The sequence below is a fragment of the Oncorhynchus mykiss genome, chromosome 9 (genome assembly GCF_057628025.1).
Source record: "Oncorhynchus mykiss isolate SJ-2025 chromosome 9, ASM5762802v1, whole genome shotgun sequence".
Lineage (NCBI taxonomy): Eukaryota > Metazoa > Chordata > Actinopteri > Salmoniformes > Salmonidae > Oncorhynchus > Oncorhynchus mykiss.
In genome coordinates, this window is record NC_143030.1 from 54,647,399 (window position 1) to 54,669,898 (window position 22,500).

General features: G+C 45.6%; 1 protein-coding gene across 4 annotated transcripts in view; it reads left to right on the plus strand.

The window, feature by feature from the left end:
- Nucleotides 1-22,500, plus strand: part of arhgap46b (Rho GTPase activating protein 46b) — a 94,917-nt gene that overhangs the window by 47,335 nt on the left and 25,082 nt on the right. For 2 of the 4 annotated variants that reach the window (XM_021616045.3, XM_021616046.3), the window contains exon 3: nucleotides 17,877-19,266. In XM_021616045.3, the coding sequence (XP_021471720.3) occupies nucleotides 17,877-19,266 (1,390 nt within the window). Of the gene's footprint in view, nucleotides 1-14,691; nucleotides 15,208-17,876; nucleotides 19,267-22,500 lie in introns of those variants that run through there. The other 2 variants (XM_036988227.2, XM_036988228.2) reach the window with 2 other exon arrangements.

Genomic DNA, 22,500 nt, shown 5'->3' on the forward strand with positions numbered 1-22,500 from the left:
CTTTCTTTTTGACCTCTCTCCCTGTAAGGGTGGAAGGAGTGTCATAGCAGCCCTGGTTAACAGATTGAAACCTGTTGGCTCAGCTCAGAGTCCTCTACCCGGGGATAGGGCAATGGAATCAGCCTTAAATGGTAACACACGTCCTCTCGTTACGCTCTCTAGACAGGCAGATTAGGAATTCTGGGATGCTGACTTGCCCAGCCCCAGTGGATGATTGACAGTTCTCGTTAAGCCACTGGGATCTTTTCTTTGGGAAAAGTTAGAACCTCACTCAATACTCAGATTTAGCTTTCGACTTTAGTCTCTCCCTCTCCCTTTCCCATCTCTGTGTGTGTCTGTGTGTTTGAACTACCTTCATCTTAGTGACAGATCAAAATTTACGGGGGGCTGGTCCAACTCAAGGTGTCATAAAAAAGAATACACACCCCTCCACAGCATTACAAATATTTTCACATGACCCTCCCCATGTACTTCAAAATAAATTGCACACCCTCCCCCTCATAGAATCAACGACCACAAATAACAATAACTCTAGTAACCCTGTGTTAATAAATGTGGATATCTACATTGCCACTTCAGCATGCTTTTGTGGCACAGTCGATGCCACACAGGGCTACAGGCCAGAAGGTTGAGGGTTCGCCGACCAGCACAGACGAGCTCATTCTCCCTGCCTGTTTCATTACACTACAATCAGCGCCGGCTGCACACAATGATCAGCTAGAAGGAGGTCAGCTGTTCTACATGTTGATGCCATATTTAGAATTGTATAAAATATATGCAACAAGTTTTCCACCAACAGGTTTCTGTGCCAATGCACCACACAACCAATAAACAAAGCATACTGACTAAGGGCAGTATATCATGGTTTGCGTTTTCAACACCACAATAAATAGACTATGACAATCTCTACAAACAGAACATACATCCCTCCCTACCTTGTAGGTTTACCCAGTATCGAAGGCTTGGCTTGACAATCTCAGAATGTCATTCAACTTTTTTTTTATTTTTAACAGATGATGATTGGCCGCTGCACAGTTTGTATTCGTTTAATTTATTAGTCAGTCAAAAAAATGCATATTTACACAAATATTTTTTTTTAAGTAACAGGGATTGCACAATAAAGTCATGGACTTATTTCCATTGATGTCCCTAATTTTACATAAATACATAGACAATTACATAGATACAGACACATTACAGAGATAGATGAAAAATGCTCAACCTCAGATGAGTATGGGGGGGGAGTTTAAGTACAGTTCTTAAGAGCTTGTTTGGCTGGTAGCTTATTCTTTAGACGTTTGGGACTGCTGGTGAACCATGATGTGCAGACGTAATCAAAGTGACACTGGACTAGCACACTTGCCAGAGTCTTTAGGGTGTCTATAGCTGGGTTTCATCCAATTGGTGAAAGATTTTCATGCGAATATTCAAAAATATTCATAAAAACAATATTCCATTTCAGAGTTTACATTTGGCAGCGAACATCATGACAGGGAAGATTTTAATTTACCGGAAAATGGCACTTCATATGCATCCGATTCAGATCCGACCTGGAGCAGCCAGCGCCATCAATAAACGAGGGATGTTGGCCTAATGAGCCACATTTACATGTCCTTAAAAACAACTATAACAAATTACAAAAACACTACTCCTTGTGTTTTGATGTGTAGCATATGCAAAACTTTATAGCCACTCCAATACCTTGACTGTGTTGTCCTTAAGCCATTCTGCCACAACTTTGGAAGTATGCTTGGGGTCATTGTCCATTTGGAAGACCCATTTGCGACCAAGCTTTAACTTTCTGACTGATGTCTTGAAATGTTGCTTCAATATATCCACATACTTTTCCTGCCTCATGACGTCATCTATTTTGTGAAGTGCACCAGTCCCTCCTGCAGCAAAGCACCCCCACAACATGATGCTGCCACCCCAGTGCTTCACAGTTTGGATGGTGTACTTTGGCTTGCAAGCCTCCCCCTTTTTCCTCCAAACATAACGATGGTCATTATGGCCAAACAGTTCTATTTTTGTTTCATCAGACCAGAGGACATTTCTCCAAAAAGTATGATATTTGTCCCCGTGTGCAGTTGCAAACCGTAGTCTTTTTATGCGGTTTTGGAGCAGTGCCTTCTTCCTTGCTGAGCCGCCTTTCAGGTGATGTCGATATTGGACTCGTTTTACTGTGGATATAGATACTTTTATACCTGTTTCCTCCCGCATCTTCACAAGGTCCTTTGCTATTGTTCTGGGATTGATTTGCACTTTTCGCACCAAAGTACGTTCATCTCTAGGAGACAGAACGCGTCTCCTTCCTGAGCGGTATGACGGCTGCATGGTCCCATAATTTTTATACAAATGAACATGGTACCTTCAGGTATTTGGAAATTGCTCTCAAGAATGAACCAGACTTGTGGAGATCTCCAATTTTTTTCCGAGGTCTTGGCTGATTTCTTTTGATTTTCCCATGATGTCAAGCAAAGATGCACTGAGTTTGAAGGTAGGCGTTGAAATACATCCACAGGTACACATCCAATTGATTCAAATTATGTCAATTAGCCTATCAGAAGCTTCTAAAGCCATGACAACATTTTCTGGAATTTTTCAAGCTGTTTCAAGGCACAGTCAACCTAGTGTATGTAAACTTCTGACCCACTGGAATTGTGAAATGATCTGAATGTAAATAATTGTTGAAAAAATTACTTGTGTCATGCACAAAGTAGATGTCCTAACCAACTTGCCAAAACTATTGTTTGTTAACCTGTCTAGGACACAGGTTCCGCTAACAGAACCTCCCCCAACATTCCGCTGAAAAGGCAGCGCAGGAAATTCAAAAATATTATATTTGAAATATTTAACTTTCACACAAGTCCAATACAGTAAATGAAAGATAAACATCTTGTTAATCTACCCATCGTGTCTGATTTTTAAAATGTTTTACATCGAAAACACAACATATTTTCATGTTAGATCACCACCAAATCCAAAAAAACACACAACCATTTTTCCCAGCCAAAGATAGAGTCATAAAAGCAGAATTAGAGTTAAAATTAAACACTAACCTTTGATAATCTTCATCAGATGACACTCATATGACATCATGTTACACAATACATTTATGTTTTGTTCAATAATATGCGTATTTATATCCACAAATCTCGGTTTACATTGGCGCCATGTTCAGAAATGCCTCCAAAATATCCGGAGTAATTACAGAGAGCAGATAACAGAAATACTCATCATAAACTTTGACGAAAGATACATGTTTTACATATAATTAAAGATACACTGGTTCTTAATGCAACCGCTGTGTCAGATTTTTTTTAACGTTACGAAAAAAGCATAGTATGCAATAATCTGAGACGGCGCTCAAAAGTAAATATATTTCTCCGCCATGTTGGAGTCAACAGAAATACGAAATTACATCATAAATATTCCCTTATCTTTGATGATCTTTCATCAGAATGCAGTGCAAGGAATCCTAGTTCCGCAATAAATCGTTGTTTTGTTCCATAATGTCCATTACTAGTGTCCAATTAGGTACTTTTGCTAGCACGTTTAGTTCACATGTCCAAAAGCTGGAGCTGGTCCAGGCGAACTCGGACGAAAACTTCAAAAAGTTATATTCCAGGTCGAATAAACTGGTCAAACTAAGTAGAGAATCAATCTTCAGGATGCTATTATCATATATATCCAATAACGTTCCAACCGGAGCATTCGTTTTGTCTACAGAGTAATGAAACGCAAGGCGATATAATGACTACTGCGTGTAACCAGGAACTGGCATTCTGCCAGACCAGTGGCTCAAATAGCTGCCATCCGGTCCCACATCACACTAGAGGTTTCATTCCACGTTCTACTGACTGTTGACATCTAGTGGAAGGCGTAGGAAGTGCGAACAGATCCATATCGTATTTGGATGTGAATAGGAGATGATTTGAAAATCAACCAGCCCCAGAATTTCCACTTCCTGTTTAGAAGTTTGCCTGCCCTATGAGTTCTGTTATACTCACAGACATAATTCAAACAGTTTTAGAAACTTCAGAGTGTTTTCTATCCAATTGTAATAATACTATGCATATATTAGCATCTTGGACAGAGTAGGAGGCAGTTCACTATGGGCACGCAATTCATCCAAAGTGAAAATGCTGCCCCCTATCCCTAAATGTTAACAAGAAATGTGTGGAGTGGTTGAAAAACAAGTTTTAATGACTCCAACCTAAGTGTTGGACTTCAACTGTATCTCTGGGATCCACTGGACATGGTTGTAATTAATGGGAGGGGGGGTGATTGGGATTATGGATGATTGGGCTGAAAGCTTGGGGTCATAAATTGCCTCCCCTACCTCATACCACTTCAGTTGACCCTCAATACTAGATTTGTCAATGGTGTCATGGGTATTTGTGAAATACTTTCTTGGAATATATACTGTACGTCCTCTTTGTGTGTGGGCTTGTTTGTGTTTGTGTGTGTGTGTGTGGGCTTATTTGTGTTTGTGTGTGTGTGTGTGTGCGTGTGCGTGCGCGTGTGTGTGTGTGTCTGTTTGTTTATCTGTGCCCTAATCAGGCTTTTGCTGTGTAGGGGGTCGTCCCCCTTTCCTGTGACATATGGGTCTTCTCCCTGGCTTAGCGCCCACCCATCCTTTTGTTTGGTCACGCTGGTCACTATATACCAGCCATGGATGAAGAACAGGCCGTGTGACGTTCACTGGTTTGTTTTGTTTGTTGTTTATTTATTCTGTACATCCCTGGTTGAAGCTGAGGTGACCTGGTGACTCTTTGGCACAGATATCGTTCTCTGGATGGTGAGTGCTTTCATACTGGGAATCATAATGCTTTATTTCGTCTTTGAATCTGGGAATTTGTTGAATGTACAGTGGATACATGTAGATGTGTTTTTGTTGATGAGAGAGAACTGTCACTTTAAATTGGTGCATCATAGTGTACAATAGTGTGTAATGTTGTTTCTGCTGATGGCTTTGTCTGTGATGTAGAAGGCGTTCCCGCTTCTCATGTTTGAAGAGGAGACGGCTACACTGGAGGTGCTCAGAAAGAACATGTGGCCCTCAGCTCCTCTCGTCCTCCACAAAGAGGATTTGGGTTGGGAATGGTAATCTGGGAAGTGCATTCTGGTATTATCTCCCTCCGTACGGGCAAATCTGGATAGATTGGATGGTCGGTGTAAACATCTTTCGTTTCCTCAGCGAGAGAACAATGGGTGAGATTACGCCAAGCTGTTTTACACCGAGAGATCAAAGGAACCAGCTCAGTTGCTGTTGCCAATGTGGACAAAACAGCCCACATCATAACAGTGCTTCTGCCCTATCTTTATAAACACACTACTCAGCTAACGGTAGAGACATAGGACCACGGGACCTTACGAGGGTTTTGTGTTATGTTAATCCACTTATTTGTTGAAAATATGTTATATTTTTAAATCCCCAAACCAAACACTAATCCACTGAGTTCCATGTGAAGTTGTCTCCTCATACGGAGTGTGGTTGTTGTCGTTTCTTTGTGTGTGTAAAGTAGGTTTTCTGTTCACCCGGAGTTGATATTGTCTGACCTGATCTAATCGGTAGAAGAGTTTCCTCTTAGGCCCTCCTCTGTGCTGCAGGTCCCCTGTTCTCCCTGAGAGGTTGTCTTTGTCTTTATTTCTCTATCTCCGCCATAGAGACACATCTCAGCCTGCCTGGGCCCTGTGTTCTCCAGAGGGGTATTTTACGTAACAGGTTTGAGGAGTTAGAGAGTTGACTTTGGTCGTCTCTGAGTTCAACTCAGGATAACCGGATAGCCAGGTACATTTCGATGGCAACGAATCCTTCAGAACTAACGTGCTCCGGGGTCATGCTTGCTCAGAGCTCGATTCCCTCCCTCTTGCAAAGATTGCGTCATCATCCCCTTCGTTTGAGGAAGAATGAAATATTAAATATTTGATTAATGAGATGTTTTAATGTGTTAAAAAATAGTCATGTTAAAATATATCACCGTACACATTTAGTAATGACTGGATGGTTTGAAGCTTCACGCACACTAAAACTTTTGTATGACATCATATATTCATTTTATCGATAGGAGTGGTGGGGGGGTGCTTGTGCATTGATAAGCACACCAAAGACGGCATTAAAGAAAGACAGCGCTTCTAATAGCCTATTTCACACCATAGCCTGCTGAATTTGCAAGATAACTTTTCTTTCATTCTGATTTCAACACTAATTAAAATGTGGCTCTGACTCAGCATTGTCTCAATGAAGAGTTTGGCATTCGACTAGCCATGTGTGACATGCACATGCAGTTACAAGCCTGCTTAGAGTTAGTGGCAGGCGGACGAGCAATATCCACCGTCGTAGTAAGGATGAAGCCTGAGCTGGAATGTGAAGCTAACTGAAGCTGGCTAGCTTTAGAAAACCCTGAGTAGATCTAGCTTGCTTCGTAGGATACCCCTCAGGAGATCTCTCCTCCTGGCTTGTCTGTTTCTGTGGGATCTCTCCTCTCTATATGCCCTCCTGGGATTGGTTGAGAGATCTGGCAGCCCTAAAAGTGCCCTGTGTGTGGTAGGATATCAGGCTGACTGTCTGTGTGGCAGCAGGTGGCACAGGTGGACATGCCTGCCACCCTCTGCCACCCCAGTGACCCGTGGAGGGGCGGCTGATTGGCTCACTTGGCTTGGGCATCAGTTGGCACGGGATGGTCTGCAGACAGGGATGTGTTGGGACGGGCCTGAAACAGAGGGCTTCTTAGTGGGATTAGGTGTGTTGAAGGTGAAGCATTCCTACTAGGTCAAGCCAATGGGCTGTTTCTTACAACAGACAGGTCCAAACGGAAACTCCCACCTGCTTAAAACATGTTCTCTTTATGCGTGTCAGTTTCATAGTGGTGACGTCCTCTCCCAGGGTTCTCTGCTCTGCTGCTCGGTAGTCAGTCTTATTTACTGCGCTACTGACAAACCTGAACAGAGTTGTTAGACCAGGAAGAGATTTCACTCTCTCACTCTTTCTGTCTCTCTCTTTCTGTTTTTTTCTTTCTCTCCCTCTCTGTCTTCCTCACTCTGTCTGCGTGTGTGTGTGTGTGTGTGTGTGGGTGCGCGTGTGTGTTTGTGCGTGTGTGTTTGTGCGGGTGTGTTTGTGCGTGCGTGTGTGCGTGTGTGTGTGTGTGTGTGTGCGTGTGTGTGTGTGTGTGTGTGTGTGTGTTTATCCTGGGCATGGGGCCCACACTCCTGGGGAGTGTGGCCCACTGTGCTCAACTTAGCTTTATCAGGCTGTTGAACAGGAAGAGATACCCTATCAGACACAGAGGGAACCAACAGACTGCTCGAACACAATGGTCCACCCAGGCTGGGGCTAGCCAACTACACTCTACTCCACCGTTTACCATGAAGTTGAGAGGAGACTAGGGTGCGAGGACTGGAGTGCCGACGTCACATAAAATTACATTTTTCATGAAAAACTTCTGATTACAGCATCCAAACAATAACAATGTCCTGTGTATTTGCAGATTATTCTTTGGGTGCTGAAATCAGTCGTTTTTTATAAAAACGTCATTTTATGTGACGTCTGCGCTCCAGTCCTCCCACACTAGTCGCCTCGCTACTTCATAGTAAACGGTGGAGTAGAGTGTAGTCTGCTAGGGCTGGGCTGGCAGAGCAGTTTAAACACAACTCTCTTCCATGTATTTCTGTATATTTTCACAGGGTTATTGGATGTTTCATGGCTGTGTACCCCCTGCCAGGATGGCACTATAGACTAACAGAGTGGTGACAACGAGAGTCTGTAGTATGTCATTGTCAGGTGGTGCCATCTACAACACTCCATCCGGTACTACTGAACTTGTTCTGTTTATACTGTTTATACAACAGACAATTACACCCAGTCTAGTTTCCAGCTAAGCCTAGATGGCACCATCCCAAAAAGCTGTCAAGTCCCCTTCTGTCAGCTGTCTAATCCTCTTCCTTTAATTCTCTCAGTCTCTCCTTTATACACTATGTCTTAGAAGGACAGTAGAAAAGTGGAGAACGCAATAACTGATCTCAGTTCTCATAGGTTGTGTGTGTGTGTGTGTGTGTGTGTGTGTGTGTGTGTGTGTGTGTGTGTGTGTGTGTGTGTGTGTGTGTGTGTGTGTGTGTCTGTCATGGGCTGCCCTACTGTACATACAGTGACAGAGAAATATTTTAAGACAGATTGTTGTGAGGATGTGAGATCCCTAGCCACAAAGGAAGTGTGAGAGCTATGTTCTGTTCTGGCATGCTATAGTTTTATACCAGCACGCATGTCCACTGGTTAACACACTGTGTGGATAGGCTGAGTTTAGCTCACATGACTGAGTTAAGCTCATAAACTTCTGTATATTTTACATTTTCGGACTCCCTCTTGTGTGATGACTCCCTATGCCGTTGGATGATCAATTCTGGATGGGAAATCGCAATTTGCTAAGCATATGAACTGACACACAGTCTGTACAATGTAGGATGCTCATGCTGCTGGAGAGAGAGGGGGGGGGGGCTCTGATGCCATGGCAGGAAGCTACCAGGGACAAATTGGAACTCGCTGACTGTTAACTTAATTTGACCCTCCATTCTAAAGGTTCTTAACTTTGTTTTCCCTCTCCCCTCCGGCTCCTCCTCCTGATCCTCCTCCTGCTCCTCCTCCTCCTGCCTCTCCTCCTGCCTCTCCTTCTCCTCCTGCTGCTCCTTCTCCTGCTCCTCCTCCTTCTCCTCCTGCTCCTCCTCCTGCCTCTCCTGCTCCTCCTTCTCCTGCTCCTCCTGCTCCTCCTCCTCCTCCTGCTCCTCCTCCTGTTCCTCCTCCTGCCTTTCCTCCTCCTTCTCGTCCTGCTCTTCCTCCTTCTCCTCCTGCTGCTCCTTCTCCTGCTCCTCCTCCTTCTCCTCCTGCTCCTCCTCCTCCTCCTGTTCCTCCTCCTGCCTCTCCTCCTCCTTCTTCTCCTCCTGCTCCTCCTCATTCTCCTCCTGCTGCTCCTTCTCCTGCTCCTCCTCCTTCTCCTCCTGCTCCTCCTCCTGTTCCTGCTCCTCCTCCTCCTCCTGCCTCTCCTCCTCCTTCTCCTCCTGCTCCTACTCCTTCTCCTCCTGCTGCTCCTTCTCCTGCTCCTCCTCCTTCTCCTCCTGCTCCTCCTGCTCCTGCTCCTCCTCCTACCTCTCCTCCTCCTGCTCCTCCTTCTCCTGCTCCTCCTCCTCCTCCTGCTCCTCCTGCTCCTCCTCCTCCTCTTGTTCTTCCTCCTGCCTCTCCTTCTCCTTCTCATTCTGCTCCTCCTCCTTCTCCTCCTGCTGCTCCTTCTCCTGCTCCTCCTCCTGCTCCTCCTCCTCCTGCTCCTCCTCCTGTTCCTCCTCCTGCCTCTCCTCCTCCTTCTCCTCCTGCTCCTCCTCCTTCTGCTCCATCTCCTGCTCCTCCTCCTTCTCCTCCATCTCCTCCTCCTCCTGCTCCTCCTCCTGCTCCTCCTCCTGCCTCTCCTCCTCCTTCTCCTCCATCTCCTCCTCCTCCTGCTCCTCCTCCTGCTCCTCCTCTTCCTGCTCCTCATCATCAAAGTTATCCTCTAAAAGCTCAGCTGCACTGATAGCCTTTGACAAGGCTGTAGAGTCTGCTTGCACGTGTAGAGTGATAGCTTAGATGTGAATCATAACAATCATATGTGTGCTTGCTTATTTTCACACAGGCACATCTATGTGCACCCTTGTCATATTAAGATATTTGGATGATTTATGAGTAATTTGTGTATTGAAACAGGGACATTTGATAGAGTATTTTTTTCCCACTGCTCAATTTGTTTTTGATTGCCTTGACTTTTTGACGTGAGACCTTTGCATATGCATTCCAAAGATGAACTTTCTCTTTTTGCCCTCTTCTCCCCCTTCACCAAACTCTCTGTTGCTGTCTCTTCCTCTGCCTCTTGCTGCCCTGCTGTAGGACTATAAGACAATGATGCTTCAAATCAAATCAAATTGTGTTGGTCACATACACATATTTAACAGATGTTATTGTGGGTGTAGAGAAATGCTTGTGTTCCTAGCTCCAACAGTGCAGTAGTATCTAACAATTCACAACAATACACACACATCTAATAGTAAAAGAATGGAATTAATACAGAAAATAAATATTAGGACGAGCAATGTCGGAGTGGCATTGACTAAACTACAGTAGAATACAGTATATACATTTTGAAATGAGTAAAACAGTGTGTAAACATTATTAAAGGGCTTTGCTTGACTCTCTGGTTTCGATGGGTTTGAGCGATGATAATGTTTCACGAATAAGATTGACCACTGTGGCCCTTGGGTGTGTGAGTGGTTGTTATGGTCAGAATGGGTGTGAGTGTGAATGGTCACTATGGTTCATAGAGAAGAGACTGGTCAGTGTGGTTGAGAGGGGTCCTTTAGGTCCATAAGGGTGTGTATGCATGTTCAGATCAGGAACACTCCCCATGCTGTGGTATTCAACCTCTGGTCCAACAATAACAGCAGGCAGAACAGAACCCACCCACAAACAGGATGGGAATACACACAATACAGTACTAACCCGCTGACCTGTTTCTCTCTCTCTCTCTCTATTTTTTGGCATGGGAAACATATCTTTGCATTGCCAAATCAAGTGAAATGAACAATCTCTACCAATCTCTTTCTCTTACTATATAGGCTACCGTTGTGTCTTGCTCTTAACATACACAAAGCCCTCTGTCAATGAGGCGGCTCCTGTTCTAAAGCTCATGCCTGTCATTGGGAGATGGACCGGCCAACGATGAGGACAGCTGAAGAGGGGGATAACAGAGAGAGAGGGAGAAGATGGGTGAAAAAAGCCCTGGGAAAAGGAGTGTGAATTTTCTCCGGTGTTAGTGGCTGGGCAGTGGGGACACTGTATGGTTTTGTCTGCAGGCAGTGCTTAGCCAAACAGGATTAGAGGAGGAGAGGAGGCTCCAACAGCAGAACAAAGCAGCTCACAGAGAATGTGATCTGGGCCTGGCTGGTGCTGTAGGCCTCCCTCTGGTACTGCACCACCATCCAGAGAGACTGTAGTCAGCTCCAGAACTCCACACTACCATCTACTGTCCTCACAAACTTCCACTCATCCCCATGCCCCATTTCCCTCCCAAACGTTCCAGTGACCCTGGCATTACCACCACATTCCCCCAATCTTACTGCCTTGTTTCAATAGTCTCACTGCCTCCATATCCACGCGCCACAAATGACCAGGGATGTATCTATTCCCCCAGCCGCTGACTGGCTGGCTCTGCTCAATAAGATCCCACATAGAGCAGCACAGTGCAGACCTCAGCCAGTCAGTCAACCCCCACGTCACATTCCATACGGCTGCTCTCCTCATTGACCCGGTACTAATGAGGTCAAGATGGAAGGTAACTGGCTGGGCCATAGAAATAGAATGAATTGTAGTTCTGTGGCATGGTAATTCACTTCCTGGTTGAAACTCCAGTCCTGTCTCACTCAACACACACCTCAACTGTGTGACTGCCAACTGACAGGGTACAGCAAACACACACACACACACACACACACACACACACACACACACACACACACACACACACACACACACACACACACACACACACACACTGTATATTCTGAGAATAATCCTCTCTGACTTGTCTTTGTAATAGGTGTAATCAGGGATGAAATGAGCATGTCCTCAGTCTCTAGTCTGCTGACAGGGCTGACACTTCTATCTAATAGGAGGTGGGTGATGTTGCTAGGCAGCTGTTAGCCTGTTCCACACTGAATACATTAGAGATCTGATCATCTGAGCCCATGGCATGGCAGACATGTGACTGCGGACTGGGGTCACTCCTCTGTATGATCCTTACTATCACAACCTGCCAGAAAGAGGGTGTTCCTAATGTATTGTCCCCTTAGTGGAAAAGCCCAGAGGTCATATTCTGTACAGTCGATCCCTCTGTGGACAATATCAGAGCCGGACTATTCTATCTCCCTGGCAGAGGTCTACTCCCTCAAAATATATGACTGTTTGTCCATGTGTCATGACATTCTATCAACTTCCTGTCATGTGTTGCACATTTTCCATAGTCCTTTTGTGGGCGTGTGTGTCCTCTGTCCCCTAATCAAATCACTGTGATAGTACTGTAACGTACTTACTCCCCTGTATCCCTACATGCAGACATGAGCTCATCCCCTGGACGGCCCACCCCATAGATAGAGGAGCAATGTTTCCACATCCTCCACCCCCCATTCCTCCTCCACCCCTCATTCCTCCTCCACCCCCCATTCTTCCTCGGTATAATCTCTAAAACAACAGACCACTTTAGTGTAATGGGGTTATTAGAATCACATTTGAAATGACATTTTGACACGAGTACAAAGAGACTATAGTTGAGACAGAGGGAGGAGGTTTGCTCTCTGATGTAGAAACCTCACTGCAAATGATGGGTTTCTGTAAAGGGAGAGCGCTTTAGATTGTTTCTCATAATCTATGAGGGTGGGAAGTTAGAAGATAATGACAGTGTAGAGAACAGTCGGTGTGGGTTCCTGTGTGTCTGTGTGTGTGGTCCTGTCTGTCGGGTTGACTTGTCACACTCTAGGAAGGAGGAGCAGCTGTGAAAGTTTCACATCCTTTCAGGGCTCATAACTCACACCTGAACGTCCAATCACAGCCCTGACCTGCCAGGCTGCCAACAGATGCTGTCATATCACAGCTCTGTCCTGTGTGACTGTCGCCAGAAACCAGCCAAACAGAGGCCTGGATTAGAGGTCACCAGGGATCGAATAAGTAATCTGGTCCTTAAGTCACCACAGGGGTCAGTGTTGGGTTGTTTCATCACTAGGGGTCAGCATGTCTGTTTGGCCGTGTGTTTGTCCATGGCCGTGAGAGAGACTACGTCTCTACAGACAGTGTTTAATGTATGTATTTATTTGTGTTTCCCTATGTAAACTCCCGATCAGTAGATTCTGTCGTTTTTTTCTGTGCTGTGCTCCGATGTGAAAGCTGTGTTGGTATTTCCTGTTTTCGCTGTGGAGCGACGCCCTTTGAACTCTCCAACAGGCGCTCCCCCAGGACAACCCCACTCTTTACACTCTGGGCCCCATCCCTCAGGGAAACAACAACACATTCACTCGTGGATGTTTGTTTTTAATCAATATCCCATAGGGTATTTAGATTTTTTTTTTCTAAATATTTGTCTCTGACTACCATAAAGTGTTACAGTCCATTTCCTGTCCACATGTTAGCACCCCACACAACAGGCAGGCACTGAAATCACACAACCTGCACAACTGGCACAGCATCGTGGTGCTAACTAGTGACATCAAGGCCTCCACAGTGTCAATGTGAGAGAAACAGAAGAGAGAGAGATGTATACCCAATGTATGACCATATTAGAGAGACATATTTCCCTCAGATGACACAGATCCACAAAGAATTCGAAAACAAATCTAATTTTGATAAACTCCCATATCTACTGGGTGAAATTCCACAGTGTGCCATCACAGCAGCAAGATATGTGACCTGTTGCCACAAGAAAAGGGCAACCAGTGAAGAACAAACACCATTGTAAATACATCCCATATTTATGCTTATTTATTTTCCCTTGTGTACTTTAACCATTTGTACATTGTTACAACACTGTATATATATATATATATATATATATATATATATATATATATATATAATATGACATTTGTAATGTCTTTATTGTTTTGAAACATCTGTATGTGTAGTGTTTACTGTTAATTTTTATTGTTTATTTCACTTTTGTATATTATCTACCTCACTTGCTTTGGCAATGTTAACACATGTTTCCCATACCAATAAAGCCCCTTGAATTGAATTGAATTGAGAGAGAGGAGAGGTGTTGTTCTGATAGCTTTATGACTTGTTCTCCCTGAGCATAACATCTTGACACATCACACCATTGTGTGAGACCTTTTATCTGGTTCTTTGTAGCACAGAGAGTGTCTCTTCGCGAGAGACGGTTGCTATCTGTGGTGCCGGGGTCATAACCGGACAAATGTTTTTCTGCTGGGACTTTTAGGAGAACTACTGTGATGTCCCCATCTGATAACCCCACAGAGTAGAGGCAGCCCAAAAAGCGAGGGAAGGATAGTGGTTGGGGGGGGGGGGGGGTGTCAGGGCTGTTTTGGTTCTGCCAGTCACCATGTTTCAGTTGTCCACGGGCCCCTGACACTGTATTTCCTTTGCTGGCTGAAAAGATTGTTGACATTTGGAACAGCAAGATAGGAGCCACAATGTGTGGGAAAAAACACGAGAGAGAGAGAGAGAGAGAGTGAGAGACATTTGTAATGTCTTTATTCTTTTGAAACTTCTGTGAATGTAATGTACTAGAGAAAAGGTGTGGAGATTGATTGAAGGTTTTCTGTTCTGGCAAGTCCATCAATCTTTGTGAGAAGGAGAGAGGAGACATGAGGAGAGAAATAAACAGGTGAGAGGTGGAGAGAGACAGAAACAGAGAGGGTACTAGCCTGCGTTGGAGAGAGGGTATTGTAGTGGTGAGAGTATGATCCTTGAGAGGGCAGTGAGTAGTGGAGTACTGTGAGAGGAGAGTAGAGGAGAGTAGAAGAGTGGAGAGGAGAGGAGAGGAGAGGAGAGGAGAGGAGAGGAGAGGAGAGGAGAGGAGAGGAGAGGAGAGGAGAGGAGAGGAGAGGAGGCTCAGTGTGGGGAGCAGGCCTCGGGGAGGGGGGGGGGCTATTGTTTCACATGCTGAGAGTCTATCAGAGAGGAGAGCGAGGCTGAGTTGGAACAGACTGTAATACAGGGGAAGGGCCAGGCTACAGGCCCCCGCCTTTCTTTCCTCCGTCTTTCCCTCGGTCTCTCGCTCTCCTTTTTTTTTTTTACTCGCCTCCCAGCAACTCCACAATAAACGTAGACGCTGGTGGCAGTCTACAATTAAGAGTAGCTGTAAAGAGCTCTGGAGCCTTGACGCCTTCGTGTTTTCACTGCAGACACACACAGCGGGACCTGGGTTAGGTTGAAGACGCTGGCTGAATTAGAACACCATCCTCTCTCTGGGACACGCTGGCAGAGGTCGGCTCTTGTTTGTTTTGTTTTCGTCAAGGAGGGGGTGTAGCAGGGTTCACACGGGTACTGAAGGGACACCCTGCTGTTACAGCGGTGTCCCGTGCCAACACAGAGGCACGAGGTGGGGGGGGGTGAAGTTACCTTCTGATCTGTTGCGGGGGACGAAGACCACCTTCCACCTCTCATTGTGGGTCTTTACTCAGGTAATGCTGCGTGTACATCCCTTGACCTAAAGAAGGTGTCCTTATGGACTGAATGTTAGACACGGCAGACTCAGACTGTACAGAGCTGTTGTGTTGTCCTTATGGACTGACTGTTAGACACGGCAGACTCAGACTGTACAGAGCTGTTGTGTTGTGCTTATGTACTGAATGTTAGACACGGCAGACTCAGACTGTACAGAGCTGTTGTGTTGTCCTTATGGACTGAATGTTAGACATGGCAGACTCAGACTGTACAGAGCTGTTGTGTTGTGCTTATGGACTGAATGTTAGACACGGCAGACTCAGACTGTACAGAGCTGTTGTGTTGTGCTTATGGACTGAATGTTAGACACGGCAGACTCAGACTGTACAGAGCTGTTGTGTTGTCCTTATGGACTGACTGTTAGACACGACAGACTCAGACTGTACAGAGCTGTTGTGTTGTCCTTATGGACTGAATGTTAGACACGACAGACTCAAACTGTACAGAGCTGTTGTGTTGTCCTTATGGACTGACTGTTAGACACGGCAGACTCAGAATGTACAGAGCTGTTGTGTTGTCCTTATGGACTGAATGTTAGACACGACAGACTCAGACTGTACAGAGCTGTTGTGTTGTCCTTATGGACTGAATGTTAGACACGGCAGACTCAGACTGTACAGAGCTGTTGTGTTGTCCTTATGGACTGAATGTTAGACACGACAGACTCAGACTGTACAGAGCTGTTGTGTTGTCCTTATGGACTGAATGTTAGACACGACAGACTCAAACTGTACAGAGCTGTTGTGTTGTCCTTATGGACTGACTGTTAGACACGACAGACTCAGACTGTACAGAGCTGTTGTGTTGTCCTTATGGACTGAATGTTAGACACGACAGACTCAAACTGTACAGAGCTGTTGTGTTGTCCTTATGGACTGACTGTTAGACACGACAGACTCAGACTGTACAGAGCTGTTGTGTTGTCCTTATGGACTGAATGTTAGACACGACAGACTCAGACTGTACAGAGCTGTTGTGTTGTGCTTGTTTTTGGTTTATTAAGTTTTATTTTAGCCTTACTCAGGAGAGGCTGTTTTGAGTCAGATGGATTTGTTCTAGAAGTGACAGCGTGTGTACTGATGGCGGGAACAGCGATTAGAAAGGTTTTCGTCGGGGGTGGCTTGCTCCACTGTGCCTTCGCCTCTGTGGGATGTGCTCGGGTGGGTTTCCTGGCTGAGAGAGGTGTGGGGGGACTTTGAGTGTGGTTATGCTGTTTTTACAGTAAACATTAAGCTGTCGTCTGAGCAGGCTGTTGGAAGAAAGGGTACGTTGTGTGAGAGGAGGTGAGAGTAGAGTGCTGGTTAGATTAGCTCGTTGGCACTGAGAGATTATCCGGTTGCTTGTGGAGTGTGCAGGGCTGTAAGCAGGACCTGTGGTCTGCAGGCTGAGTGGGCTGCACCGCTAATGGGCCAGAACACCCAGGGCATTGATGCAGGATTAGGCACTGAAATTCCACTGCCCTCTGAGGGAACAGGGGAGGTAACGCAGCCATGAGTGTGGTTGAGGTGGTGTGTGTGTGTGTGTGTGTTTGTGCGCGTGTGCGTGCATGAGTGTGTGTGTGTTGAGTGGTGGGCGGGGGGTGTAAATGGGCCTGTAGTTTTGACGGCTTGATTTGGCAGACGGTACTGTTGGAATAAAGTGGTTGAATTCCTGTTTTCCCCAGTGTAGAGACCTTTCCTGTTGTGTTTCTACTACAAACACGGCTGTGGTATTCTGGAAAACGAGTATGTGGGGGCGTGTGGGTATTACTGTTTTGATAAGCTGAGTAAAGGTTTTGTTGAGAAAGGTTTTCATTGTTTCATTGTGACACTTTCTTGAGTCAGATTTAGGTTCCGTGCCCTGATTATGTACTCACAATATGGCAATGTTATTGGAAACTAAACCAGCACTGTCTCACATCCTCTGTCGCACTGCGTCAGACCAAACCTGATCAGATCTCATATCTGTCTCACAGCTACCTGCATCTCATACTCTCTCTTAGTTTCACAATATGAGACAAATACTGTTGAGAAGATATTGCCCCTGGCCCTACTGTAGGTTTGTCCTTCACACAGACCTTAGTTGCCATTACTGTAACACCTAGAGACCTCTCTCTATCCGAGCTGTGGAAGGTCAGAGGGTTTAAAGCCTCTGACTGAACAGAGGAATGTGCAGAACGGATTCCTGCCAGTTCTGGCATCCCAGTCACGGATACTTTCTTCTCAGTTAAATATGAGCAAATTGGCTTTGAACAGTCACCTATTTACCCACCAAGCAGGTCTAGTCTAACTTATTGTTTATAGTGTGCATGGGGGTATATTTAAGCATTAAGGCCTGAGGGGGTGTGGTATATGGCCAACGCAATGCGGAGTGCCTGGATACAGCCCTTAGCCGTGGTATATTGGTCATATACCACAAACCCCCGAGGTGCCTTATTGCTATTATAAACTGGTTACCAACGTACTTAGAGCAGTAAACATGTATATTTTGTCATACCTGTGGTATTCCACGGCTTTCAGCATTCAGGGCTCGAACCACCCAGTTTATAATACATTTTTGATCCCGATTTTTGGTGTCTTTGAATGTGTTTATTGTGTAAATATTTGTTTTTTTATTCACCCCAAAATCTTCCTCTCTTCTGTTCCAGGGACACAGGTCAAAGATGGCAGCCTGCTCCAGGGTCGAAGGCAGCCATGTTAGTGAAGGTGAACAGCATTGGCAGGAACCAGTCCGTGGTGCCCGCTAGCACCCTGCACCTCCTCCACCACAACAACCTCAGCCCTGGAAGCCCTGCTGTGTACCAGGTCCACTCCGACAGACCCAGCCCTGCAGGCAAGATGGCTGCCCCCGTGGACCCCAAGCAAGCCTTCCACCTGAAGAAGGGAGACAATGGTAACTTCTGCCTGGTGATGCCCTCCACTGGCAGCAAGGTCCACCAGACCCCCCAGAGGTCTCAGGCTGGCACCCCCAGGCCCTCCTCGCCCCAGTACGGTGCCACTCCACCCATCTATGATGAACCCCCCATGGATCCACCTATCTATGATGAACCCCCCATGGAGGTAGAGGGGGCCCACCTCCTGAACAGGCCCTTCACCCCCTCCACCAGCCTACAGAGGGTCCGCCAGCCCCAATCCCACCCCCAGAACCAACCCCAGCAGCAGCCCAAGCTTCTCCAATACCCAGCCTCTCACCTGAGCTCCAAACACAAGAGAAACCCCTCCGCCACAGATTACAGCCCCGCTGGACGGGAGTGCATCAAACACATGGTCAACGTGGACCCTGCCACCTGCAAACAGAGCCCCTTATCCCAGCCTGTCCAGACAGAGCAGGGCCCTGCCCCAGAGCCTGCCCTGCCCCCCTCTCCATCCCCCTCCCCAGCCCCAGGTGTGACCCAGCCCAGGCCCAAGGAGGTGAGTCTAGAGAAGAAGCAGTCGTGGCGTCTCCTGGAGGCCAGCACGAGGAAGAACATGGAGGCCCGACACAGCCGACAGAACAGCCTGGCCTCCCAAGAGTACCCGGCACCGGCGGCCGTTACCTACCAGGACTCAGGCTACTCTACGGGGCCCTCGCCCAGCCTGAGGAGGAAGAACCGCAGGAGAGCCCTGGGCGGAGGGGCTGGGGGTGCAGGGCAGGGCCGGCCAGGCTCGGTGGGCAGCACTGGGGAGCTCAGTGCCCTGAATGAGAAGCTGATGGCAGAGATGCGAGCGGTGGTGAGTCGCTCAAACACCCTGCGTGGCAGCAAGGCCAGCCTGGACACAGAGATGTCTGAGGGGTCTGTACCACGGGCCCGTTCCCCCTTGAACTCCCTAAAGAAGCACGGGGGCCACAGCGCCTCTCGGGAGGACATCAGTGCCAGTAACCGCTCTCTGTATCGGGCCGGGAGCGGGAGTAACCACGGCGACATACCCCTCTCGCCCCTGGCGTCAGACGGCATGGTGCGTCAGAAACGGACCTATGAGAAGGTGGACACTCTGGAGAAAAGCATCACCAGCCAGAACAGCATGTCCTCCCCAGAGCCCCCCATGTCCCCCTCCCAGGTACGGTACAGCCCTCCTCTCAACACGGTGTACTGAAGGTGTTCGTGACTGTTGTACTTGTCTTATCTGTGTCTTAGCATTCAGACCTTTTTGTGTTTACACAGTAGAAGACAGAAGGGGCCTGTTCCTCTGGCGTGTGTGTAGCTGAGTGGGGATATGTTGACATGTTAGTGTATGTGCCTGGCGCCTGCTGAGTTCCAGGGCCTCTCCAGCCTGCTGTGTTGTGTATAGAACAGTGTGGTGACATATGAAAGGGCAGTCTGTGTGAGGCTGAAAGGGCAGTCTGTGTGAGGCTGAAAGGGCAGTCTGTGTGAGGCTGAAAGGGCAGTCTGTGTGAGGCTGAAAGGGTGGGTCTGCTCTGTGCTCTCTCTGTCTCATGTGACGGGGCGTGGCCTGATTAGCCTCGTTAGCTGCGTTACTGCAGGTCAGCTGGAATGTCTGCCCTCTATCTCTCTTTATTACTGCAGATAGATTGTGGCTTCCATCAATGTAATTGTCTACATCATGTCTAATCCCCCATATATTTTTTTGTAAATACATACTGTATTTAAATATATTTTATTATTTTCCACTAACTCTACCACCTCTCCCCTAATTGGAGTAAACTAATGGACAACAACACTTAGGCTTCTGTTTCCAGTTTATACATACTACAGTTGAAGTCAGTTGAAGTCAGAAGTTTACCTTAGCCAAATACATTTAAACTCAGTTTTTCACAATTCCTGACATTTAATCCTAGTAAAAATTCCCTGTTTTAGGTCAGTTAGGATCACCACTTTATTTTAAGAATGTGAAATGTCAGAATAATATTAGAGAGAATTATTTATTTCAGCTTTATTTCTTTCATCACATTCCCAGTGGGTCAGACGTTTACATACACTCAATTAGTATTTGGTAGCGTTGACTTTAAATGGTTTAACTTGGGTTGTTACGTCCATTGTCGGAATGAGACCAACAGAGTGGAAAGCGTACATCTTACTTTATTTTAGATGAACACCAAAAACAACAAAAGATAAACGACCGTATCGTTCTGTAGGCTACACAGTAACTGAACAAAAACAAGATCCCACAAACTCATTTGGAAAACAGACTGCCTTAGTATGATCCCCAATCAGAGACAACGATAGACAGCTGCTTCTGATTGGGAACCATACCCGGCCAGCAAAGAAATAGAAAATTGGAATGCCCACCCAAATCACACCCTGACCTAACCAAATAGAGAAATAAACAGGCTCTCTAAGGTCAGGGCGTGACATGGGTCAAATGTTTCGGGTAGCCTTCCACAAGCTTCCCAAAATAAGTTGGGTGAATTTTGGCACATTCCTCCTGACAGTGCTGGTGTAATTGAGTCAGGTTTGTAGGCCTCCCTGCTCGCACACACTTTTTCAGTTCTGTCCACAAATTTTCTATAGGATTGAGCTCAGGTCTTTGTGATGGCCACTCCAATACCTTGACTTTGCTGTCCTTAAGCCATTTTGCCACAACTTTGGAAGTATGCTTGGGGTCAATGTCTATTTGGAAGACCCCATTTTCCCAGCAGTGCTATTTGTAGAGTTAGTTCAAGGTAAATGTTGCAATTTTCATCCATTCCTGAACCTGCAACCAAAAAGAAGCTACCAAACAAATGATCTAATGATTCTGTCTCTTTGCAGTAAAATCTGCAGAGCTGGGATGGTTCTATCCCTCATATTTATAACATTTCATTGGTGGCAAAAATGTTGTATAATAATCTTAATTGAAAAATGTTGAGGTTTAAATCCAGCGTTGTTTTATGTATCAGTTCATAAACCATGTGCCATGGAATTGGTACATCGAAAATCTCTTTCCAACTATTTTGCAATCTATTTGGCACAGCTGTCCATTTTTTTGTCCTGAAATGAAACTGATATCCTGTTTTTCTCACCCCATTCTTGAACATTGGGTGAGACATTCTTACTAATCTGCTACAGAACCCGTTTGGATTGAAGTATAACTTTTGTATGACTGACGCCTTTAGTGGGAGGTCTAATGCTTCACTATTTAATAATTTCTGCCCTCTGAATTCATATTCATTATATAAATAGGCCCGCTTGAAGTTCCAATTAAAGTTGACAATTTTTGTCACTAGGTGTAGGTCACTAGGTGTAGGGAGACCTTTAACAAAATAGGTAAACTAGGATATGACTAAAGAGTTAATCAGGGTAAACTGGGACATGACTAAAGAGTTAATCAGGGTAAACTGGGACATGACTAAAGAGTTAATCAGGGTAAACTGGGACATGACTAAAGAGTTAATCAGGGTAAACTGGGACATGACTAAAGAGTTAATCAGGGTAAACTGGGACATGACTAAAGAGTTAATCAGGGTAAACTGGGACATGACTAAAGAGTTAATCTGGGTAAACTGGGACATGACTAAAGAGTTAATCAGGGTAAACTGAGACATGACTAAAGAGTTAATCAGGGTAAACTGGGACATGACTAAAGAGTTAATCAGGGTAAACTGGGACATGACTAAAGAGTTAATCAGGGTAAACTGGGACATGACTAAAGAGTTAATCAGGGTAAACTGGGACATGACTAAAGAGTTAATCTGGGTAAACTGGGACATGACTAAAGAGTTAATCAGGGTAAACTGAGACATGACTAAAGAGTTAATCAAGTGATTTTTCCACAAATAGAAAGCTGTAACTTTCTATTAAAATGTATTGTGGTGAGATAATTTCTCTCTTTTGGGATATGAATACCGAATATTTCCACTTCATGGCCAGACCATTTTATTAGTAAACTACATGGTACATGATAAACTATCTATCTATCTATCTATCTATCTATCTATCTATCTATCTATCTATCTATCTATCTATCTATCTATCTATCTATCTATCTATCTATCTATCTCTCTCTCTCTCTCTCTCTCTCTCTCTCTCTCTCTATCTATCTTGCTCTCTCTCTTTATCTATCTCACTCTCTCTATTTCTCTCTCTCTCTCTCTCTCCCCCCATCTCTCTCTCTCTCCCCATCTCTCTCTCTCTATCTACAGTGCCTTGTGAAAGTATTCGGCCCCCTTGATCTTTGCGACCTTTTGCCACATTTCAGGCTTCAAACATAAAGATATAAAACTGTATTTTTTTGTGAAGAATCAACAACAAGTGGGACACAATCATGAAGTGGAACGACATTTATTGGATATTTCAAACTTTTTTAACAAATCAAAAACTGAAAAATTGGGCGTGCAAAATTATTCAGCCCCTT